This window comes from Archocentrus centrarchus, chromosome 12, assembly GCF_007364275.1.
Source record: "Archocentrus centrarchus isolate MPI-CPG fArcCen1 chromosome 12, fArcCen1, whole genome shotgun sequence".
Classification (NCBI taxonomy): domain Eukaryota; kingdom Metazoa; phylum Chordata; class Actinopteri; order Cichliformes; family Cichlidae; genus Archocentrus; species Archocentrus centrarchus.
In genome coordinates this window covers 24,133,317-24,153,028 of record NC_044357.1, presented here as the reverse complement: position 1 = coordinate 24,153,028, position 19,712 = coordinate 24,133,317, and the positions used below count along the sequence as shown (strand labels likewise).

The following is a 19,712-nucleotide window of genomic DNA, read 5'->3' as shown; positions in this document are numbered from 1 at the left end:
ATATCTACCACATATGCAGGTGCATGACGGTTTAAGGCTTTAAACACAAACACTGTAGTGCACAAAGAGCCAGTGCAAAACTGCTAACGCTGGAGAAATGTGATCTCTCTTTTTTTGGTCAGTCAGTAATACGCTTGCAGCATTTTGGACTAATTTCAGACGAGCAAGAGATGATTGACTAACTCCAGCTTACACTGCATTACAATAGGCCAGCCAAGATGAAACAAAAGCATGCATAACCCTTTTTTCCCCAGATATGATGGTTTTAAAAAATTATTTTATTCTGAAGATTGTTCTGAGCAGGAAGAAAATGCTTGACCACAGCGTTGCTTTGTTTGTCAAATCTAAAATTTGTCAAAGATTATCCCAAAGTTTTTAACCTGGATTTTGAGTTAAAGAGCCCCGGTTATCTTACAAACAATATGACCTCTGTTTTGGACTCATTTAACTGTAAGAAACTGTGGACCATCCAGTTTTATATATCGAAGATGTACTCATTGAACCTTTCCAAGATTCAAAGGTAAATACAGCTGTAAATCATCACAATATTATGCATATATATTTATATGTATTTAACATTTTAGCTTAAATAATAATAATATACAGCATACAAAAACTGAACAAACCTTATATTTAAATGCATCTGCAAACCTGCCAATCATGTTTATTGAATAAATGTTTACTGATTTTCACATGAGGCCCCTCCCTCGTCCGTGCCACTGGCAGCAGTGCAGCAGTGTGAATATCTGGGAAGGTTTCTGGATTAGAAACTGAGTTTGGTAGTCTTAACAACTACAAAATTATCCCAGTCCCCGACCGTTAATTAATTACCTTCAACATGTCCATGAAATAAGTATCTTCTCCACGGCACAGACTGTTTGGATCTTCATGCTCATCGTTTACACGTTGAGGTCCAATTTTTTTTCCATGAATTCAGATTAAATTCAATTAAATTTGGGCAGAGTTGTGTCAGATCTTAGCTCATCATAGAGTCTGTTTAAGAGAACAGACCTAACACAAAGCATCCAGCTGGATGTTTTTGTGGGCGCAGACAAACATTTGACCGAGGAAAGACTCCATCATGTGGGTAGAAACAAAAGAAAAAGCCTGGGTCTTTCTCTGGTAATCATCCGTGAGCCAGCATAACCAAAACACGCTGATTAGAGTGCAGAATGTGGAGTTCATGGTGGATTTTTCTGTAGCTGTGAGCATGATGGATGTGAGGGATTTACGGTGTGTCTTCCTCCTACCATGTGAGACGTGGTGGTTCCTCAAAAGAAACTCCAAAGTAAATGCTGACATAAGGGCTGACATTTGCCTCACAAGATGATGAGGCACTTTGTTAATGACATAAACAGCTAGGCAGAAATATAGAGATCATTATTGGTATGACTAACAACCTTATAACATTTAGATGCAATACAATATTAATGCACCTTAATGCTTTTTTTTTTTTTCTTTTGCTTACTTAGGAAGTCTTCCCTCAGACCAAAGAAAAGGTCTGAAATAGACATTTTGAAGTTTATTTATCCTTTATCTAATGGAAATGTATGCAAATAATTACATATTTACATAATACTTACATAACACCTGAAACAGAATCTTGTTCATTTGCATATTGGTGGATTCGGCAGAGATTCACTTTTCCAGAAAATCCTGGGTGGCGTTCCCGTCCAAAGGTGCCCAAAAGTAAGATCACAAATTCTCATTAAATTTAATATTTTTCTGCTTAATGTGCTTGTGTGTTGCATCGGTAGAGGCGCAACAATTCTGAAACAGACAGAAAGCTCAATAAAACCACCCACAACATCGCAAAGGTATCTGAAAACCTGTAAAGCCTATTTGGAGGTCTAAAAGCGTTACAGTTTTATTGCTGCCTATATTCTGAAGATGTGTACACTGAGGTTTATTTAGGATTCATTTCTAGCCTGATTTCATTTATATTTTACTCCTAAAATATGTATTTTTTCCTTTTCTTCAAAGTGTTGAAAGTATTTCTAGATTAAAAAGTCATAAAAAGGGAGAGGCCTCCTCAAAAACGAACCTGTCTGACTCTAATGCTAAAAAGTCCTTTCTAAATGTACAAATAAGGTCAGATTTAATAAAATAATAGCTCATTTACATGTTTAAACATACACTTTTTAAACACCTGTAAATAAAAAAGAACTGTCTTAATGTCAATAATGAAGCGGATATGTTTTATTATGATTTAAAGTGGATTTATAAGCATTTACAGACATAATTTTTCACATTTGACAGACAATGAAGAAAGAAAGAAAAACTGTCAAAAAGCGCTACGTAATGCTTCGATTGCGTCGGGACTCTGTGCAGGCAGGAGCCAATCACAGCATCGAATTTTGGGCGGACTATTTGAACACAACAAACGTGAGACCGCTGATTGGCTAACGGTAATGTCACTCAAAGGGGGCTTGTCTCACGCAATCCAAACGCTGTAAATCCCTTTCTCCGACATTTATCGGTGGATTGAAGCTCGGTTATCAATCTCCGCTGTGAATGTGGTCAAAATTGTGTTAAAATGGTACGAAAGCGCCAGATTAGGGCTTTAATCTGTGGTTATAATCCTAAAAGAAGGGGACTGCTGTTCGTGAACCGAAGCGTCTGATTGGTTGTGGTCGGTTGACGTCAGGAAGTAGGTGTGCGCTTTCTCAACATCAACAAAGGAGAGAAAAAGAAAGAGAAGAGGAGCAGAAGAAAAATAAGCCACGGCTGGACAGATATGTGGGTTTAACTGACAGAAACAGGTAGAGTAAACCTTTAAAATACATCACAGACGCATTTATATTACTCAGAGGATTCGCTAAAGCAAGTAAAGTGTCCTTTTGTTTTTTATGAAGATTTTTCATCTGTGTCGACAGGAACTCGTACAGAAGCGTTTCAAATAGCACCAAGGTGGCTTTTTTAATTTTAATATTACATTAATAGCATTTAACGTCTTTTTTCTGTTGAAATTAATATTTTTACACCAGTTTGGACGTACATAAAAGGGGCTTTTCTTCGCTGTTGTTGCTGGTATCCTGCCTGAACCTTTTTTTTTTAAAACACGGTTTAAACTCACCTTTACAGACCACTTCAAGGATATAAAATCTGTCTGTTAATACTCTGCCATAACCCTTAATTATTAAGTATTTTTGTAGGTAAGTGTGTTTAAGTTGCGATATTTCATCATTTTTAAACAGCAGCCCCTCCCCCCGCTCCGACCAGAGAGGATTTAAACCGTCAGCTAGCGGAGGCTAACCGACCGCATCAACTAAAAGAAGGAAAAACGATAAAAACAGTGTTTTAAGCCGTGAGCATTAACTTAATATGTGTTTCAGATCGTTAATTAACAGCCGTGACCCTGAAAGAGGGGTACTTGTTTTTCGGGTAGGGGACCGAGAAGGTGTAAAGCAGCGGAAATCTGACACCGAAGCCCAGCTGAGGGAAGTGGGCCGAGCTCTGACACCCCGACAGAGCACGGCGGTCACGTAACAGTTCAGGAGCAACAATGTACCCGAAAATGTTGCGGTCATGTGACAGTACAGTAACAGTGTAGCAGTTCAGTAACGAAACAACCGATATATTATTGCTTCTACAATCAAATAAACCAGGAAGCCGTTATTGTTACTGTGCAATATAAGATTTTATTTATCCCTCAAAAAGTTGGGAAAACACAACAAAAAAAGACAGTAAAATATAATCTTAATAAAGCATAACAAGTCAATCGGAGCATGGTACATAAAGGAGAATTAGTCAAGTAAACAGTAAGTAGAATGAGATAAAATTAAGTAGGTTAACAGGATTTATTTGGTTGAAATGGGGTCTTTGGGGGATGGAACGTGTGCAAAATCGTCTAGTCTGCCTATAGTTGAGGCAATGACTCTTACCAAGCTTAAGACAAGTCTATTCATGCAACAAAAATATTTTCTTAGAGCCACAGTGATGTTTATGTCAGGAAAGGCCAAAGCCTCTTTGGGTGGGCAACCCACAGATGTTTGTATGCAGGGAAAAAAAACTGAGCTAAATGGCTAAAAATCTAGGTGGTGGACACAAAATAATCATGAATAACTACATGTAAAAAGTCATTAGTAGAAAAGAGCCAATGATTGCATGAGAATGGAGCTCCAGCAGACTGTAGAAACTACCCAGATGCTCTGTTGGTTTTGCTTGTTTGAGTTGGGTTAGAGTCCAAACGTCCTCGAGGAAAGGAGCTGTTTGTGAGTCTGATGGCTTTGAATAACCTGCCAGATAAGGCGACAGGTGAACTAGGCGGTGGCCAGGGTGCAAACACGATGTGAAAATATACTGTAGATATCTGTAATTCAGTAGTTTGAGCTAGCAGTGTGATACCAGTGTGACCATTTCAGGCTCCACAGAGCCGTTTTCTCAGATTTAAATCCCCAGACAGAGAAAACTGAAAAAAGCAGACTTAAGAAGCTGAAATCAGGAATTCTGGTTAGGGGTGAATTTTATAACATTGTGAAACGTCACTAGAGACTCACCATTTCCCCCCCGTCATCAGAGTACTTCTGCTCTACACTGACGGAAAGCTTGTAGAAATCGTGGTAAGCACCTATATTACAAACCCTGAAAACAGAAACACTGGATGACAGAGGAGGTTTTACAATTCTGGCATTTTAGCTGTGCTGCTGTAGGTCTGCTGAGGAGACATCTCACAGTGGAGGCTGCGGGCCAGCGTTTCCTTACATGCTCAATGAAATCACCATGTTTAAGGTTATAGTGTAAAAATTAAACTTTGTGACTTTTCTTTCCTTGCAGTGTCAATACTGTGGTAAACAGAAGGATCACTTCCTGCAGTGCCAGCTGAAACATGGATGCCTTCAAGCTGATGAAGGAGCTGAGGGTGAATTACGATCAGGAAGTGCATTATCTCCCCAAAGTCGCGGGACTCGTCTTCATTGAATCCACAGTGCCGGTGAGCGTCTGTAGCTCTCAGGGTCGCTAACAGGCCTCTTTAATAACTGTAATTAACCCACAGCGTGTCTTTGTTCTCAGGGTGACAGTCGGATCTCAGCCAAATGCAGAGATGCCAAAGTGGAGGATCTGTGGAGTCTGACCAGCTTCTTTGGTTATAGCACACAGACATTCGTCCTGGCTGTTAACCTGCTGGACAGATTCCTCGCCATGATGAGGGTACGAGACGCTGGCACCTGCTAGGAGCAGACACAGCACACTTTAGCTTCAGACATTTCTTTACTCACCTGTCGTCTCTCCACCATCAGATCCAGCCCAAGCACCTGTCCTGCGTCAGCCTCAGCTGCCTCCACATGGCAGCCAAAGTGACGGAGGAGGAGTGCAACCTGACGCCCACTGACGAGCTCATCCGCATCGGACAGTGCCGGTTCACCGTGTCCGACCTCGCCCGCATGGAGAAGATCGTCACCGAGAAGCTCAACTTCAAGTCCAAAGCTGTCACCGCCTTAACCTTTCTGCACCTGTACCACGAGATCGCACTGTCGCACTGCACTGAGAGGTGAGGCCACCACGTTTTTTAGTCTGTTTTTAAGGGAACTGGTGCAATTAGGTGAGCTGTTACAGGTGAGGTTTACATGTCTGCAGATTCTGGACTGGGTCCAAAAGTCTTTGAGTGTTTTGATTGGCAGAGCTTCTCCACATCTCTGCCCGTGATGTAGGGCAGCGGGCAGCGTCTGACTGAAGTGCACTGATAAGACTTGTTGTCTGCTGGTAGCAACGACGGTTTGTTCTTATGTAACCCCAACGCGCTGTTTTTAATCTGCTCCGCTGGGGTCAAAGTGCCACATCAAAGAGTTTAGGTTTTGTACAGAGCAAATCTCAATAGAGCTTAAAAATCAAAGTTATTGAAGAGTTATAGTTCATTTTAATTGGCTTCATTTTTTAAGCTGATGAGTCGAATTATGTGTGGCGCGTTCTGGATGTGTGTTTATGCCATCGCCATCTGGATTTGTAACTGAACGCTCACTGGCTGACCACATGTGACTGACCAAGATAATGTTTAGCCATCTTTGACTCTTAGAAGGATCATAATGTACAAAGTAAATTTCATGTTGTACTCAACAAGACTTGAAATTGATGATTGACCTGCTGGGAGCCATTTTCCCACGGGCTTCCCATCGGCCATTAAAAAAAAAAAAAAGAAAGTTTAAGGCACTTAAGATGCGTCTGATTCACTTTTTAGACCTGGAAGCTCTGGTTCATGGACACGACAAATAAAAATAGTGGTATATTGATAATATTGATTATGTGTTTGAGAAAGATGTGAACCTGATCATGTTTGTGTCTCTGCTAACAGGAAGGAGACGCTGAGCCTGGAGAAGCTGGAGGCTCAGCTCAAAGCCTGTCTGTGCCGGATCGCCTTCTCCAAAGCAAAGGTAGGAATTCCGGGTCTTTCCTGGTTAAAAATGGATAAAAATAAATTTTATTCTCGACTTAATGCACCCCCCCCCCCCCGCACCGAGCCTGTCGTAACCGTTTTCCCTTTGTTCGTCCTTCCAGCCGTCCGTCCTCGCGTTGGCACTCCTGAGGCAGGAGATCGAAGCTCTTCAGTGGGAGGACATGTTGGAAGTAGCCTATTACATTCAAGCACACCTGAAGGTACACTATTGCCAAACAGCAAATGACTTTATTACACAACAGCTCATCCGGGGGGGTGGGGGGGTTGTACAAGTCATGGAAAAATAAAATAAAATAGAATTAGATTTTCCACGAGACTCAGAGCAGCAGCTCGGAGCAGGTGACTTTTAGAGGAAATGAGAGTTTTAATTTAACAGATGTCTCGTTGTTGCATTAAAAGAGAATTAGTGCGGCACTTTCCTGGATCAGCGCTCCTCAGACATGCACAGACTTTTACTTGGCAAATGTTAACAACTTTATTAACCAGCCGAACAGCCTGCAGGCTCGCTGCAGATGAGACTCCAGTTTTTAAATAAACAGAAAAAGTGAGCACGGCACTTGGTTATGAATAGCAGCAGCCGTGTAGTGTGAGAGGATTTATTCTTAGCCCAGCTCTGGTCCAGAATATTTCCTTTCTGTTGATGTCTGCAGTTATGTAAGCGGGCGTGTTGTGACGGCTCCATGTTAAAAGGAGCTGATGGAGTTGATCTCCAGCTCTCGTCCTTTTGGTCTTTCTGACACTTACAGATCACCAGCTGATCACGTTACGGATAAAAAAGAAAGCAGGTTTCAGTTTACATTCAAGTGTAAAGTAGACGTATAGTTTTAAATATAAAGCTTGTCAGTGTGCCATGCAGAAGGTTAAACTGATCCGCTCCCCGGTTTGGTTTCAGATCGCTAATGTCGAGCTGATGCTGTGGAGCGAGCGCGTGGCTCAGTGCCTGTCGGACTACGCCTCCCCCGAGTGCAGCAAACCCAACCACAGGAGGCTGCAGTGGATCGTGTCGCGCCGGACCGCCCAGAACCTGCACAGCTACCGCAGCGTCCCCGAGCTGCCCACCATCCCCGAGGGCTGCTGGGATGAGAGCGAGAGGTCAGGACCCCAAACGCACCATCACAACACCAAACACACAATTCTGACTCCTCAGAGAACTGAGCTTTTTCTTCAGCTCTGATTGGCTACGTCAGTCTCAAGCCGTAGAAACCGTGACTCCAGCAATCAGACCGACTGTATCGGCTTCAGTTTCATTCTTAGATCTCATGACGTCTCATAGCACAAACACTCCTGCATCAATAACAAAAACAGAGGCATTTAAAAAATGTAAAAGGAACCAGACACGCCCTGTGTGTGTGTGTGTGTGTCAGCACATACAGCAAATATTTCAGCCTCCACAGCGCCTATAAAGAGTCTACAGTAACACTGTAAGGTAGTCTGGAGTCAGTGTAACAGCAGTGATGGAGGACAGCTGGTGTTTCTGGAGCTCGTAAAGTCAGGAAACTCTGGAAGGCAGTTTAAATTTGCAGTAACACTTTCTGAGGCAACAAGCTGTGCAGCAACTCTGACGCTTCTCATGTCGTAACTGTTGGACGGTCTGAGCTCGCCCGGGCCTCTCGCGTCTCCCAGCCAGTCACATCCCACTGACACAGCTGTTTCCATGACGTCACACGAAGCCGGCGCGGCCTCGCCTTTATTTGCCAAGAACAGCTTCTTTTTGTTTCTGTTACTGTGCTGAAAGCCAAAAGAGGAACTGACCCGGCCCCAGCGGGCGGCTCGTGAAGCCCGAATACACCAAACACCTTTCATATTAAATACTTTTTAAAGGTACACCTTAGCAGTCAGCAGCTGTTCAGTCAGCTGAGTCAGACAAGTCACAACATGAAATCAGCTGATCGTCTCGGAAGTTTGAAACAGCTGTTTGTCTTTTTTTTTCTGGCTGAGTCCATCCTCCATCCCACTGCGACTAGATGACTAGCTCAAAATTTATTTAAGACATCAGTTAATGATCTTCTTTCTTAGGTCTGCGTTTAGTCAGAGCTACAGCCAAGAAACCATTCAGTTAAATTCAGAATGAATTGCAGGTACTGTTTGGATTCAGCATTAAAGTTTCAGTTTTTAATGACGGTCAGTTCGTTCTCTGGTGATAATAAACTGCACCAAATTAACTCTTGAACGCAATTATGATTGAAATTGAGAATGAGTTCTGAGCCCAGCTGCTACAACGAAAACACACCCAACCCTGATTAACATACCTCAGCAAGACACTACCACACCAGAGCAGGATACTACAAGTCCAGTCACATCAGCAAAATACTACCACTCCACACATGACTTAAGATATTACTGCCATCACGTTGTATTTCCAAAGCCTCGTCATGTGACTGTACTGACCTCGTACTTCCCTCTGTGTGTGTGTGTGTGTGTGTCTACAGTGAGGACTCGTGTGAGGATATGATGAGCTCGGGCGAAGAGTCTCTCAGCAGTTCTCTGGGCAGCGATGCTGAAGGGTCCTTCTTCCCTCCTCACCTCCGTCGCCAAAAACAACGCCAATACCTCTTTGCCTGAAGCCTCCGCCGCCCCGTGCCTCGCCGTCTCCACCACCTACCGCTCCGTTCCCCCCCCTTCAGCTTATTCACCTGCCGTCTTTAATTTATTGTTCAATAAGCTCTGGTGCTGGTGGAGAAGAGCACATCTGGCAGCTGAGCAGTTAGAAATCCTCCAGGTAGATTTGATAGATCTTTCTGTAGTTTGTAGATGTGTCGGTGCATGTTGAGATGCTACATTCCAGGATGCCAGATTATTTTTTTTTTTTTTTGGGGGACACTCAAGTGATGATTGGCAGATAAACTCTGATCAGTCTGGTCTTCAAGGTGCTGAGCTAGCAGACGCACGCAGATCTGCTAAGATGTCAGATCAGACCAGCAAAGTGATCTCCCAAAACCTGTTTTTATTTTAGAGAACATCTCTGACTGTTATTAATCCAAGACTGTTTTCTGAGTTTCTGTGGCGTACAGAAGCTGAGAGCAGCAGCGGTCACATTTTCTCTTTTTTTCTCAGCTGATAAATCAGGATTTTAAACTAAATGGGAGAAATCTAACGATGTAACAGTGTTGAGCTCTCCACATCAGACTGAAAACCTCCCGACCGTGGCTGCTCCGCTCTTCTGTTCAAGTTTAATTTGCACAGTTTTATTATTATTATTAATATTATTTTTAATTCAATTTCAAGTGTTAAATAGTGGAAGTGGAGGTTGAAAACATTTAATGAGTATGTGTTTATGGATGTGTGTATGTATGATGTTGCCAATGTTAGGATGTAGCTTAAAGGAAAAACAGAAAGTCTGTTTGAAACAAATAATACTGACCGAGAGTCAAAAAAAAGCAGAAAAATGTCAAAAATGTTCATACAAAAACATGTAAAAGTGTAAATGCTGTACAAAAAAAATGTTTATAGTTTTTTTGTAGATATTAAGTTATTTATTTTCTTTTGTCACCTGTACTGAAAAACAGAAAATCTTATAAAAATATTATTTTTAAATATGTCGTCTGCTTTTTTTCCTTTTCTCACATCTGGAAACAAAAACAGCTGCTTGGAAATCAAACCTGGAACGATGAGCTGTGCGTGAACTGACGTCGGGGTTGAACCGGTTTTAAACGAGTCGCACTGGGGTACCAATAATAACTGGAAAAATTGAATATTGGGCCCAATAATCAGATGATACGAATTCTTCCTCCACAGCATCCTCATTTCCTGTTTCTACCTGAAAACTTGCACAACTCAAAACTTTCTTATATGAATAACTGTAATCGTGTTGCCAGATTGTGTATAAAACAGTCGAGACACACACACACACACACATCCTAAACACAATCTGCCAATGTAACCAGTCCACAGAGCCCGATCCAGCTGATTTCTCTGCAGGTGGAGCGGTTACACGCTCAAAGACCGAGACGTTACAGCAGGTTAAAGATGCCAGCCGGACATGTTAGCGGCACGTTTACTTCAGTAAAGCTGGAAAGACTCAGTCACTCAAACCCATTTACAACCACACAGTCATCAAAACGACTGAGCTGGCTGAGCCACAAACTGCCAACACTGAAAAAATGATCCGTTCTGCAGTGCTGGGACACCAGAAGCCACTGCTCCATCACCTCCTTTAGCAGAAGATACACCGGAGCATCATCCTCTATGAAAGACGGGATGATTCATAGGGACGCGCCATCTGAGAAATAATAACTGACAAGTGGTGCAGATCATCTAAATATTGATAGTGTGGTTTCCATTCAACGCTGTAACCTGCAACAGGCCGTTAAAGAGAAGCTGAGCTTTTTTATTGTCACAGTTTTATTGGGAAAATAAATTTTGCTTAGAAAACAGAGCAAAACTAATGAAGTCTTCTTTTATCACATGGAGAAACAGAATATATATATAAATATATAAAAATATATTTCATAGTCAAACAGCTTTTTAAGTAATGTACATTTAACCACAGCTGTTCACAGTTGATGACATTTCAGCTATTTTTTTAAGCTCTTCTCACACCTCTGATTAACAGCTCAAAGACATCCTCGAACCTTTTTGCTGCTCCTCAGTCTGAAAAAGCCTGTTTTTTTACTTCATCTTTAAAAGCCAAATTAGTTTCATCAAATCTGAACTCCCCATGAAAAACAAACAAAACAAAAAACCCTGAATTAATTACGGCCGTATGGCCTACAAAGTGTTACTGTAACGAACATCTTCTAACCCTGACATAATTTTAATAAATGGATTATTGGTATTTTAAAGGCTCCTCAGCTTTTATATCAGACTGTAGTTATAGAAAACTCCAGCATCACTTCAGGATCGTCTCTCTGCTGAACTGAAGCTAATTTATCACCACCAACAATTTCACTGACCCTCAGCCTTTATGAAAAAACAAACATGAGTCAGCTGCACCCTGACACCTCCTGGAAAGCAAGCAAACACACACACACACGCGCGCTCAGGATATCACAGAAACACACAACAGAGGTAATAAATTCCATTCAGTCCTACCAAACAGTCTGCAGTGACTCTTCTTCATCCTCCAGGCGTCACTCAGGTGATCCTCCTCGATTAGCTTAGATCCCCAGTGTAGCAAATCCCAGAAAAGTAATCCCAAAATTCCAAACGCTAAGATTCCCAGAACGAGAAAAAGGTTTAAAATCCCATCCGAGACTTCTTCTTTGGTTGCGATGCCTGCGACAGTCGACCCCGTGAACTCTGAGAAAGGGACTGGGATTGGGACTGGGAGGACCTCTGTGAGCTGACTGGAACACTGGACAGATCCACCCTGAGATTCTGGAGTGGGATGGACTGGAAACTGTGGAGCTGAGATGAGGTCAAGAATGCACTCGTGGAGCTCCCTTCATCCAGGAAGTGGCTCTGCGAAGGATCATCCTGGAAACAGTCAATTACTGTGAGCATAAAGGTCATGACGGGGCATTTATTATCCAAAACTTGACTTTTAAATCAGTGTTAAATGCTTTTATATTAATGATATCACCCAGCAATATCAGTTTAACAAATACGGCGTATGAAGAAAAGCAGCGGTCCTAATACAAGGCCCTGAGGAACTCCTTTGTTGTCGGGTTAAAGAGATGGAAAAAAGGCAGCAGTTAAAGTCGAAACCCAGCTTACAGGATTTCCAGCTAATCTGGTACTGTGAATACTCAACAATGTGGCACTGAAGTGTGTCACTGCCAGTGTGTAACTCCAGCCACCACGTGCTCATAGAAATAATCTGCTCAGTGAACATAATTTCATCCTGCCACATTTCCCCCTAATTAAATCAAGTACAATTCACCTGTAACGGTCATGTTATGTGAACACCGCACATTTGCATTAAATGTAATTTTAATTTCAGTTGCTTCTTGAAAGTAGAGTCACAAAAGCTTTAATTAAATGACTGATGTATGAAGGACGTGAATATTTTCGAAACATGAATCCTGCTTTCATCAGTAACATCATAACGGCTTTAATTCCATCTTGAAGCGTTAACAAAGCTGCATTACTTGACGTAACTGGCTTTAACACACAGGAGCCAAAATTCACCTCGAACACTCCAAACGCTAAATTTTATTTTGGCCACAAACTGCACCAAGTGTGCAGCCAGCAGCTGTTGGATCACTTTCGGTGCACTAATGTTCATAATCGGATTTGGAAAGCCCGCAGTGAGAAAATGGTTTCTGCAACGAGAACAATGAGCTGGGTCGAGGGTCACGTGGACCAGCTTCAAGCAAAAGCTCGCCAGAAACAAGAGTTTAGTTCTTATGCACATTCAAAACACAAATCGAGACAGCTGCACACAAACAGTATGGAGGCTGGTCCAGTGTAATCGCTCCACTTGTTGTAAAGTGCTGGCTGTTGGCACAAGAAGTGATGATAATATTCCAAATAAATCATCCACTTTCTATTCCACTCACTTTCTATTTGTAAGCATTTTAAACCATCTGATGTGAGACATGCTGATACCTGCAGTGTGAACAGAGAGCTCAGGTCGCCATCTGCTGGACGTTTGCTCCTCCTCTGACGGGCTGGAGTGGAATCCAGTCCCGGTGTCTGGGTCTGAGGGAGGGTGCTAGTCCTGCTGGGGGTCTGAGGGAGGGTGCTAGTCCTGCTGGGGGTCTGAGGGAGGGTGCTAGTCCTGCTGGGGGTCTGGTGGGGGTCACTACGTTTAACGCGCTGCGATGTGGCGGTAGGGGTGGTAGTTGGAGTGTCGTTTTGAACGACAGAAGGTGTCGCAGCCCTCAGAGTTTCATCCTCCGAAATATTCTCTGGCTGGGACAGCTCCCCTCTGCTGCCTGTGTCAGACCACGCCCCCTGGCTGAGCCCGGAGGACCAGCCCGCTGAGTCCGAGAAGTCGCACAGCTCTGACTGGTAGCTGATAGACGAGGTGAAGCTGCCGCTCAGATCCAACCGACGTCCAGCGGCTCGCTTCGCCTCCTTTTCTCTCCTCCTCTTCCTTCTCAGAGCCTGAATCTTCGCCTCCTTGGTCGGGCCCAGCTGGTCCTTCCAGCACTTCCGCCATGCTTCCTCACCCTGCCAGGAGGCGGTCAGACGTTTACTGAGCGCGTCTGTCCAGATGTCCGTGTTGACCTGGTTTGGCACAGGTACTACATCTGGAGTCCTGAGGGAGGCGGAGACCATGCTGTGAAGCAGCAGCGAGCGTCTGGACATACACGACTTCATTTCCTGCCTCATGCTTTGCATGGACCCCTTTGATGAATCTCCTTCATCGTTGTCGGGCAAACAAAGCAGACCCTGAGTTTGGACTCTGAAGTGTGGGCGGGGCTTCTTTTCTGAACTTTTGTGCATCAGTTTCTGCAGCCAATTCTTCCACGTGATGAGAACACCCCGGCTGAGCTTTACCGGGGTCTGTCGCCGAGAGGCACCACCGACTGTTTCCTCTGCACCAACAGCTTTCTCTTTCACACCGGCATCCATTCCACTTCCTTCCTCCTGTAAGGGGTCATCGTTGACAATAACCTGCAGCTGCAACCGCTTCGGGTTTCGGTTCTTTTCCAACTCAGGGGACGAATCTGAGCTTGATGTTTGCCATCGTTTTTCTGGAGTTTCAGCTACAGTCCTCGGTACGCTCGGACCCTGCGTGGGTCCAACTATGCCCTCGTCACTGGACGTATCCGACACGACCAGCCGAGAATCAGCTGTTTTTCTCGCCCTTGTTGCGTTTTCTTTCAGAGTTTGTTGCTGAGGCTTGAGTTCGTCCTCTGCTGCTTGAGGTCGCGATGCGTCGGCACCCAGCTGCTCGGGCTCGAGGATCTGATAGAAAATATCTCCGGCCTCGGTCAGCTGGAGGATGCACATGCAGTCCTTGTCACCACCTCCTCTTCCTGCTTCCCCCTGAATGCAAGTGAGACCTGAAACAAACAATAAGGTGAACCTCTGCAAATTTTAGGATCTACGTATTTATGTTCTACAGAGAAGCTAAAACATTAATATAACTAATGTATCTTATACATAAATTAAACGCATCACGTACTTTTTCCTCACGTTCAAACTAAATCCATGTGGATGACAAAAAGACAAAAACTTAAAAATTAAAACTTTAATAATTCTTGGACTCTTAAATTTATTTGGCTTCATTCGAACATGAAATATTCTGAGGCCAGATCTTATTTAACTCACATTAACAAAAACTAAACACAGCATCTTTTGGATGCAGGCAAATGTCACTTTGTGACTAGCTGAGTGTGACTGAGCTGCATCCTCTGCAGGTACACCGACATTTTCAGGCCTAAACTTTTGATTAATACTTAGATTTTAAAGGTCTCAACTTTAAATTTGTTTGCGGGTGACAGTTCACATAAACAGTAGGATCACTTGGGTCACCTGCAGCAGGTGAGGACAGTCTGTTGGTTGCGGTGTCCATTCGGTGAGGGATCTGGACCGGGAGGTGTTTTAGACTGTCTCTGGGTCTGAGTAGAGCCTGAGGAGGACCTCGACTGACACAGGCCTCCACTCTGCCTCCTGAACACACAAACACACACAAGCGGCCTCAGTTCTATATTCAATCAAAACAATTTGAATAAACCACACTGCTCTCTGTTGGCTCACCTGAATACTGCAGCATCATAATTTCCTGAGAACTTTGGGAGCTGAGGAGGACCTTAGTGGTCCTCGCTCCGCCAGCTGCTGAGCCAGAGGAGGCGGAGCCGGGAACAATGTGACAGAACACAGGTGGGTTCTGCATCATGTGATCCCACTTGAGCATCGGCACGCATGGGAAGCGCTCGTCCATGATGTACGCCGAGTACTGACAAAGAAAGAGAAAAGATGGCAAAGTCAAAACTTTCACAACATTTTAGCTGATTTGTTACTTCCTGTAACCTGGACTTCATGTCGGGCATACCTGTGTGGTGATGAGGTGGTGGAAGGAGTGGGCGTCTCCCAGATACCTGGACAGGATGAGTCTCTCTCCGCTCCGACACTCGGCCGAGCTACTGATACGAAACAGAGTGTGACAGGAGGCCGGACTCACCTGGTGGACAGAAGAGGAGGGTGAGGAGGAGGAGAGAAAGGAGGACAGAGGAAGAGAACACTGAATCGCATCTCAGTCGTTTGATTTAAAATCCACTGAGGTGGTGTACAGAGGCAAAACTACCAGCATTAACATCCACCCGACTCACCCTGATGTCTGACAGCTCCGCCCCCGTCCTGTCCGCGTACAGCATCACCCTCGGGTGAGCTGTGAACTCGCACCATCTCCACGAAGACTTGGCGTTGAAGTACAGGTTGCTGTCCTCAGCTCGAACCTTCTGCATCCTGATTGGTGAGAGCGTCATTTTAGTTTCAGCTTCACTTCAAACCTCTTCCTCTCTGAACACATCAGCTTCCTCACCCTTTTCCCACCGTCCACAGGTTTGCAGCTCCGCTCTCACTCGCTACCAGAACTTCACCTAAAACATGAGGACTGGCGGCACAGAGCAGGAACGATTAACCTCACATCTTTTCCAAAACCATCAACTTCACTCTCTGAATGATCACCAACCTGACGGTGATGCAGGTCGCGACCTCCGGCGTGCTGACCACCTGCAGCAGCCGCGGCTCGTTTCTCTCACTGAACCTCCAAACTCCACAATGGTAATCTGACCGCACGCCGACACAACCTGCAAACAAACACCTTTACAAATGCCTCCATGCTCCCGAAGCCACCTCAAAATATTCCCCACAGCCACGCTTACATTCACTGAACAGCGAGGTGGTGCTGATCTGTCTGATGGCGCCTTTGAGCTGGAAGCTGAATGGTTCGCTGCTGCTGGCGTCCACAAAGGAAGGGCCTCCTCTGTGGTGCTGCAGCTCCACCTTGTGGAAGTCTGCGGGTACCGCGTTAAGAACAAGAAGCAGCAGGAGCAGAAAGCAGAAGTTCACCTCCACTTCAGCATTTTGTTTTTCTGCAGGAAGTATTTTATACAAAGATGGTGCTCACACGTTATCATTACAATATAAAGCGCCTTGAGGCGACTGCTGTTGTGATTTGGTGCTGTATAAATACAGTTGAATTGAATGGTGTGAAATCCTGGCTCTGGCCCAGCTGAATGCTTTGAAAATGTATCAAACTGAAGGGTGTTTTTAATGTTTTTAAGATCATTTTGGGCTAAACTAAACACGAGTGATGGAGATGCTTCCTGAATCTAAATTCAAGGATACTGAGACGGTGCAGCCCCTGGTTAGGATAGAGGAGGCAGCCGCTCTGAGAGCCGCTGCCGCTCTGCAAAAATGGAACGTATGTCAGAGCGCCTCCGGTGGCTCCTTCGGAGAAGAGCAAGCGGTCCCTGTGCTCCGCCAGCTCCTCGTACAGCAGAGAGCCGAGCAGCTCCGGAGGGATGGTGTGTACCACGTCCCACAGCTGGACGCTGTACTGACCCAACATCTGGGAGATATACGTCGGCTCACAGCTGGAAGGAAGAGACGAAAGAAAAAATATTATACAATTAAAATAAAGATGTGACGTCCAGAAATTTTAACCAATCAGGTCGACTCACATTTTAAGCTTTAGCAAGTCCAACAAGTCCTTCAGCTTCCCCAGCCTCACTGCATTCTTAAGATGTTTCTGCAAAGAAACAGATCTGATGACAGGACCGCAGGACGGTTTTCTTCTGCAGTTTTAGTGTTTATATCTAAATGCTTCCATTAAATAAGCTAACAGTTAATCTCACATGGGGACCATCTGTTAGCGTCTGCGTCCAGCTCTCAGCTCTAAACCCAACACAACAAAAAGAGGAATGCTCCACCTTGTGACGACACCCACCTCTTTCTTCCCTTTTTGCTTAAAGCTGAAGTTTTCACCCAGAATCTCACTCATGCATCCGAAGGCGTCCATCGAGTGATCCGTGTAGAAATTCTTCATCTAAACACAAAGAGAAGACGAGCGACCGCAGATCAACGCTCGTGAGAAATGAAACAGAAAAACTTCACAGCCCAGGAAATTCAGATTTTTAATCGATTTAAAAATAAAATATTTAGACCGTCGGCGTCTTTGTGATTTAAACTGATTCACTCACGTGTTCTATGAAGTCCATCGAATCCGGAGGCTTCAAAGGTAAAAGAAAAGCTGGGAAAAAAAGTTTACAAATTAATTTATATGTATGTAGAAAGACGTATTCAATGGAAATCAGGCTATCTGAAAAATTACAGACTACTCTGTATTCTAGGCATGCTTTTAATCTTTCTTTAGATATTAAAACCTGGGAGAATATCGGCTGAGATTAAGAAAAATAAAATTCTGGTCCTGCATCATGACAGCCGTGTCACTACAGCGGTGCTAAGGAACCACATCGGTGTGCTGTCTGGAGACTCACCCTTTTTAGGAGACAGGAGGGGAACCGGCACAGGCTCGACTTGACGCCACAGCTCCCCTCTGACCTGATGCCTGGGCGTAAAAGTCCAGCTGGAGAGAGGATCAGACCCGACCTGAAAGCACAACCATATCTGACATGAATAAAGGTTCTACTATAAAGTTGGAGCCTAACATAAAACACCTGCACAGGTGCAGCCAAGATGCTTGCTAGGTTAAAAAAAAAAAAAAAAAAGCTGAGTTAAAGCTAATTTAGTGAAAGCTGTTCAAGTAATGACTAAAATCAAAGACATCAGAATAAATGTGCTTATTTTTTAAAAAAGTAAATCAAATCGGGGTATGAAACAAAAACATAAATAAAAACAAAAGAAATTAAGGAAAAAAAACGCTGTATGAACTGAGACCATGGCCAAAAACTATAAAGAACATTTATATTTATAATAAATAAATAAAACTGAGGTATGAACATAAAAACAGTGGCCAAAAAGTTGAAATACAATTAAATTAATTTTGACAAAATAAATAAACACAATAATTGTGTCCAAATAAACAAGAGTTGAGTCAAAAATTAATAACTAAACCAAAGAATTAAAAAATTATGCATACCAACTGATTATGAACCAAAACCAAGGGCAAAAGAAATAATAAAAGTACAACTACTAATAATAAAGTAAAAAAAAACAAGCAATAACTGTACCCAGAAAAACACAAATATTCTAAAAATGAATGGATATTTATAAATTTAGGCCTGCTCAATGCAAAAAGATGTATATCGTTGTTTTGGGGGGAAAAAAAAAATCATAGACCGACTGTCAACCAATGGATCCGACATATACCAACTGCCCTCCCATTAGGGAAGATTAGGTATGTGCTAAAGGCCAAACAAGACTTGTTTGAGACTATTTGGAAGCCTTTCATTATGTATATTAAAGACCTAAAAATGCCAGAGGACAGAGCTAGTGACTAAAAGAAATGGAAACTGTAGTTCCTAAATATGAACAATCTTTTGTTTGTGGCACTAATGTTACTGTGTGTAGATCTGTAACAGGTTGCACTGCATTAAACGTTTTGTGAAAGGAACCTTATTGTATTATTTAATTTTGCTTTTAAGTGAATTTTAGTTCTGTTGTTCCTTATTATTACAAGGTTTGCTTGTTTTTTAGTTTTGCAATTTGTTCTTCTATCTTTGTTCCTTTGCTTAAATCATTGAAGATTCAATAAAGGTTTTGGCAAAAAACATAAAACAATTACCAACACAAATAAATAATAAAATCGTGGTATGAAGGAATAAGCGCATTCTTTATGAAAACTATACTGGAACTATTCTCAGCTTTAAAATACGGTCACGATCTGCCGTTTTTCCTCCTCCGTATTAATGTTAAACGGAGTCTGGCTCTCCGCAGACCGAACTGAAGTCACGGACCGATCCACGTGGGACCCACCTGCGGTCGCACCCGGTCGTACCTGCCCCAGCCTCCAACGTCGTGTTTCAGCACCAACTCCGGCGGCCCGCAGTTATAAAATGAAGGAAACAGCTGCTGAGGGAACTGGTAATCCATGTTTGTTTGCTGTTTAATAACACAAATGGCCACGCTGCCCCCTCTCGCTCTCTCTGCGGGATTTTGGAAACAAGTCCGGACTTGTTCAGCTAACGTTAGCCGTCCGCTGCCGGTTGCACGCGCATGTTTCTAAAGTTTACTTCTGCTGGAGCATTTTGACACGCGCTCGGAGGCGCTAACCACGATCATATATACACACGCGGGGGTCATAAAGAGACCACAAAGAGATTAAAATATCCAAAATCCTCCCTGAATCCCCCAACACGTGCAGCCTTCGTACGAGAAAGCTACCGGAAGTCAGACACTGCAGCTGGCGCCAACAACAACACAACGACTTCCGGTTGGGTAAAAAACAAAACAAAAAAAAAAACTGCAAACCTGAAAGGAAACTGAATATGGCCACTAAATAACTTTAAATATGTACGGTGAC

The 19,712-nt window shown here is 43.4% G+C and overlaps 2 protein-coding genes across 3 annotated transcripts; one reads left to right on the top strand and one right to left on the bottom strand.

Annotated features, from left to right (window-relative positions):
• The first annotated feature begins 2,660 nt into the window (after positions 1-2,660).
• On the top strand, positions 2,661-9,878 carry ccng2 (cyclin G2). The gene is made up of 8 exons (XM_030743108.1): positions 2,661-2,762; positions 4,777-4,933; positions 5,014-5,151; positions 5,241-5,491; positions 6,290-6,368; positions 6,493-6,591; positions 7,284-7,483; positions 8,821-9,878. Exons 2-8 carry the CDS (start codon positions 4,829-4,831, stop codon positions 8,951-8,953), a joined length of 1,005 nt encoding a protein of 334 aa, XP_030598968.1. The 5' UTR covers positions 2,661-2,762; positions 4,777-4,828; the 3' UTR covers positions 8,954-9,878.
• Positions 9,879-10,733: 855 nt separating this feature from the next.
• taf1c (TATA-box binding protein associated factor, RNA polymerase I subunit C) lies at positions 10,734-19,584 on the bottom strand. Of its 2 annotated transcripts, none has more exons than XM_030742055.1 (15): positions 19,166-19,584; positions 17,728-17,839; positions 17,431-17,480; positions 17,178-17,276; positions 16,912-16,979; positions 16,577-16,824; positions 16,111-16,242; positions 15,918-16,035; positions 15,768-15,839; positions 15,556-15,691; positions 15,279-15,407; positions 14,984-15,182; positions 14,759-14,896; positions 12,881-14,286; positions 10,734-11,806 (listed from the first exon to the last, which is right to left on the bottom strand). In XM_030742055.1, the coding sequence occupies exons 1-15, from the start codon at positions 19,280-19,282 to the stop codon at positions 11,567-11,569; spliced, it is 3,264 nt and encodes a 1,087-aa protein (XP_030597915.1). In that variant the 5' UTR covers positions 19,283-19,584; the 3' UTR covers positions 10,734-11,566. The 2 variants fall into 2 exon arrangements, with proteins under 2 accessions (XP_030597915.1, XP_030597916.1); XM_030742056.1 differs by having other exon boundaries at positions 19,188-19,324.
• Positions 19,585-19,712: the final 128 nt, after the last annotated feature.